At 39.4% G+C, this 5688-nt stretch overlaps 1 protein-coding gene across 1 annotated transcript in view; it reads right to left on the reverse strand.

The window, feature by feature from the left end:
• Window positions 1–17, reverse strand: part of LOC119577522 — a 7672-nt gene extending 7655 nt beyond the window's left edge. Inside the window, exon 1 of the mRNA XM_037925116.1 lies at window positions 12–17. Within this exon, the coding sequence (XP_037781044.1) occupies window positions 12–17 (6 nt within the window). The remainder of the gene's footprint in view (window positions 1–11) is intronic.
• Between the last annotated feature and the right edge of the window lie 5671 nt (window positions 18–5688).

Genomic DNA, 5688 nt, shown 5'->3' on the forward strand with positions numbered 1-5688 from the left:
TAGATAAATACGATCATGTGACCAGTATTAAAGACTATGACCCTCTAATAAACCATATTATAATTAAATTAGATATGTTGCAGCATCTCGTGATGGAAATCTAATAATATATTACTCGAGATCATCATGCGTGAATCGAGCATTCAAAGGATGTGTCCGACCTGCAATGGCGAGGGTTGAGGGTGACCTTTTGTCGCAATCCTGGCGTGGGACAGGCAAGAATACATTGCCGAACAGGACACCTTCATTCCGACGCCGCGATGGTCTGACCGACGTGGACGAAATCTGACTGTTGGTGGAGAGAGCGCTTTCATGCCTGCGAAGCCATCTCGCTAGGCCGCGGCGAGCATAGAGACCAAAGAAGCGATAGGAAAGCTGGGAGACAGAAGCATCCAGAAGCTCAATGTCAATATGAGTTTAGTGTTTCGAACATTGCGGAAAGCCTAGGTCGCAAGGCGATACGCTGTCGGCGTTGCTGGTCGCCTTCGTGCAAGCTATTACATTGGAAGATTCTGTACATGGATGCCTACGGTTATACAATGGAGCCCCTAAGTACCCCCTAACGATCCTATGGCTCAGAACTGATGATGTGGTCGTCCAGAGGGAACGGGAATGGCTCACGAGATATTTGAGGTACTGTATAATGGTATTTTATGATCTTGGGATACGAAACATTTTCGACTCATATAGCTCTGTATTAAGAGATCCACCAATTTCTTTAGAATTTGGCTTGAAAACAAAATGTAGATTACAACATAATTGTATATTATTCCTCTTAGTTCGTATTACTCTTATTGTTTTGCGAAATATGGATATACTGCAACATATTTTGGATTACAGGGAAATTGTCTTGTAATCCAGCAAAAGCGGCAAAACACGTGGAACAAAGGCCATTTACAGAGATAATGCTGACTAGTTCCTGCACAAAATTTGTGTTAAATTTTGATAGATCTGTAAGCGAAGTTTTAACAAATATACACGATGCAGCGACGGAGTAGCCCACCGGCAAAACTACAAAGCCTGAAAGCAGTTTATAGTTTTGCCGTTTAATCAGTTATTACAATTTATTTGATTCTTATTTTATCCAAGACAGCGATGCATATCTTATACAAGCGGGGAAAGATGTTGTTTATCGTCAGAGCCGCCCTGAAAAGATAGAACGTCTATCAATTTAAATTATTACAAACCACATCATATTCTTGAAAGAGTTTTTTAAAAATGATGCACTGTTATATGTCTGATCTCCTCTCTCCTCTTTTCTCTTTCTGACTTACAAATTGTTACCAGAACACCATGCTTTCACAGCAACTTAATGACAGGACAGCGAATTACTCCCCCACGCACGGAGTCTGCCCTCCCGCACACACCCAAGGCTCCATACAGCCACACAGCTTCCACAGCCACTCACCCTGGAGTCTATGACGTTTCTCCCATAGTAACATTAATAACCTCCGATCAGGTATAGTGACGCCCTTCAGCAATCTTAAAAAAAAACACGAACAACTGCATGTCTCCACGACCCATATTTGTAATGAAAACGCCCACGCCCACTAGCACCCACCTGGTAGTCCCCTAGGGCCTCGGACGACGGAATCGTGGGTTGCCGGCCGGCACGCCGAGCACCTCTCGCTTCAGGAGGAGAGTAGCGTAGGTTGCGCCGGAACCCCATGAGGGTGACGGTGTCCGTCGCGGCCCTGCATCCGCTCCCAGGCCAGGTCCTAGGCAAGGGGGAATTAGCTTGGTTAGTGGTATTTGATTAGGGCCTTACTGTTATAACTTAATGAGAATTCTTAACTAAGATTCTTAATTTGGTGTGTGTGTGCTGTTATACCGGGAATATTCGTTATTTTGGATTTGGAATTATCATACAAAGGATTGATTTTTTTCCTGTGAAATTAAATTATTTTCCTTTCTTCAGTCATATATTCTACGCATTTTCTTGTTACTCAGCATCCAGTCGACGTCAAATAATTTTGTTGCTACATGGAACAAGCATGAACATCATACCACTTTGAAATGACTATCAGCAGCTTATTATCAGTCCTTATTTTTATCTTGACTTAGTGTGCTGTAACTTAGTTTAGTATTGAAATGCAGACTTGTAAAGTTTATTCGATATATGACTCAAAGGTTACACTTAGAGCCACTGAAATTCCTTTTAAAACCAAATACTTAAATTATAATAAAAGAGCTTTGATACTGAAGATCCTACATCAAAAACTGAGTTCATTGATCATACTGCCCGGATTCCCAGAGCAAATGTAACTCTCTCTTCTTCCTAACGTACAGCTACACTACTGGAGCTATGCATGGAACAAAGTAAAAAAAAAAAAATACTCGCATGAGGCAAAGTGTAAAGTTATTGTGGGCAAAATAAACTTTAATGTGTTAATATAATACAGATCTGCAAATAGGGTAATTAAAAAGTAACTAAATATCACAGAAATCTCAAACAAAACAACAAAACATCAATTAGTTAATTAAAGCATGCATGAAAAACAATGTAAACAAAATGATAGCATGAGGTAAGTGAAAAAAAAAAGAAAAGTTATTGCGGGTACAAACACGTATTGATGGTAAAATAAATGCTTGTATCTGCACAATAAAGACAATGAAAAATCTTTCCATTGCTGGCCACCCTCAATATTATAGAAAAAAAACATTCGTGCAAGTGAAAGGGGGGAAATAGGAACGAGGGGGTAAAAGGAAGAAAATGTTCGAATTATAGATGTTGCAAAACCTCCTAAGCGTGCACTGTTATGGCCCTCCTTGCAAACATCAGATGACCTCTCAACACCCCCAGGATAGTAGCATAGAAATGAAAGTGATAGTAATTTTAAAGATAAAAAAAAGTCGTGGCGGAATTAGATTAGCACAGAGGGGGATATCGGCGATAAAGAATAATGAATGGCAAGAGTAAACACGGAATGCGCACTGATGGCAACATCGTAACAAGACAAATTTAAAAATCATGAGTGATTGGCATTTTTTTTCTTTAAACGGCCATGGCAGCTAAAACACAGCTTTAGTGTGCATGGAATAATCTACAGTGAAGATAATGTGCATGATTAAGTGACGTGACTAATTTAAGTGTAGGAATGTAGCAAGACCTGCCAAGTGAACAACTGCAGTATAATTTTTGTCTCCGCCCTGACGGTGTGGGGCTTCAGACCGACTTTGGACTCCTGTTGAAACCAAGCATTGTCTCTTCCTCTTTTCCGTATGCTCCATCTATTGATAGCATTTTCTTTGTATATTCTAGCTGTAACCTTATCTAGTCCCCGTAGGTTTACGATTGGACGTTTGTCTTACAAAATCCTCCATCGTTATAGAAAATGCTTTTTGGGTCCGTCCTCGGCGTCGTGTCTGTTTCTGCTTCACTTCCTTGTGTAAACTTATTTTCGAGTGGTCGTTGTTTTCGCTGCGTCGTCTCCCTTCCTTGCTAAACATGCATTCAGACCACGCATACAAGGAACTATATCCCTACATATATAAAAAGGGACGGTATGGAAATGTGATAGATACACACACAGATATATATATATATATATATATTATATATATATATATATATATATAATATATATAGATATATATTATATATATATATATACAAAATATATATAGATACAAAGATATATATATATAATTATATAGATATATATTCAGATATATATATATATATGTGTGTGTGTGTGTGTGTGTGTGTGTGTATGACACACAGGACACACACACACACACATACGCACACAACACACACACACACGCACCACACACACAACCGCACACACACACACAACACCACACACACCACACACACAACACACACACACACACACACACAACACACACACACCATACACACACCACACACACACACACACACACACACACACACACATAAACACACAAACAAACACACACACACACAATCATGCTACACACACACACCACACACACATACACACATACACACACACACACACACAACACACAAACACACTTATGACACGAATTTCCTTAAATGTGCCACGACTTCGTTACACATCCGGTCTCATCCGCCCTTTAGGTGATCGCCCTTAAGTCCGTAACCGGATCAGCAGCGGTGAGTGGGTCGTACCTTGCCGTGACCCCGAGGAAGGTGGAAGCCAGGACGCGGACGCCAGCCGAAATGTTCCCTGCAGGCTTGGTCGGGGTGGCAGAGGTCGTGGTCGAGGGCAGGTGCCGGGGACCGAGAGCCTGCATGAGACCGCAGAGGGCTACTCCGTCAGCAGGTCGTCAGTCCAGGCTTCAAGATTTCTAGTTGGGACCAGGTCTTGCACCCAGGTCAGGGCAGGCGCTTCTCCTCTCTTGACCTAGTATCACCGCTGGAAAAGAGATTGACAGTCATGGCGATAACTCACACAAAAAAACATCAGAAGCCATAAAATTCAGTTATGAAATCCTTAGGGGCCATCCATCTCTCTATCATTTTCACAAGAAGTACAAAAAGTACCATTTTCCCTACCACCCCCCCTCCAGAGCGCACAGACACAAAGATAAAAACGATAACCTCTGCCAGCAGGCTCTTCAGGGTCTGAAGGAGTGCATTGGATACGGGAAGATTCGAGCAGGCACCATTATAGAACACCTTTACAATGACTTATAGTCAATGAAGGATGTATTGTCCTTTGCCCTTGGGACTTTCAATGAGAATAAAATTAATCCCAAGAAATAATTGCGCTCGAGTATCTTTGTAATCATATATATATTTTTTTTTTATGTATTACTATGATGTTCTAACAAGCGAATTAACCACCCTCCTCTAGCGTACGGTTTGTACAATACGTTCAAGAAATGTTGAAAAACTATAGGATCCCTTATCTCTCCTGCTTTTTCCAGATATGTTGAAAAGTGTATGAAATTGTGTTCCCAACCGTTTCACATCCAAACCAACAGCAATGAACATCCGTTGACAATATATAAAGAGAGACATACGGTAAACGTCCATATGATGATTCAAATAATGTAATCTGATTGTGTTTTACCAGTATTTTTCTCAATTAGTGTTACATTAATAATTGTAATTAGACAGCTCATTTCACTCGGAAAGTAGTTTTGGTCACCGATTTTCATAAATGTACAGTCCATGGTGATTCAGTCTATGAAAGATCTAACCATTTCTTGTAATTCGTTAAAAAAACAGTCAACCCTGAAATTAAATAACAGGAAGTTAATTAATTATGCATACAGGTAGATATATATATAAATATATATATATATATATAATATACATATATATATACATCTATAGATACATATATTTATATATAGATATATATCATATATATATATATCTATATATATATATAATATATATATATCTATATGCACACACGTACGCACATAACACCACACATATAGATAAATAAATAAATGTGTGTAGTATATATGTAGGTATATATATATATATATATATATATATATATTATATATATATAATAATATATATATATATAATATATACAAATACATACATACAAATCGCCCGCAGGCGAGTGGTGTGTGTGTGGGTGTGGTGTGGGGTGTGTGTGTGTGTGTGTGTGGTGTGTGGGTGTGTGTGGTGTGTGTGTGTGTGTGTGTGTGTGTGTGTGTGTGTGTGTGTGGTGTGTGTGTGCATTTGTTACACATTCATCGAATTTGGATATT

This window comes from Penaeus monodon, chromosome 10, assembly GCF_015228065.2.
Source record: "Penaeus monodon isolate SGIC_2016 chromosome 10, NSTDA_Pmon_1, whole genome shotgun sequence".
Lineage (NCBI taxonomy): Eukaryota > Metazoa > Arthropoda > Malacostraca > Decapoda > Penaeidae > Penaeus > Penaeus monodon.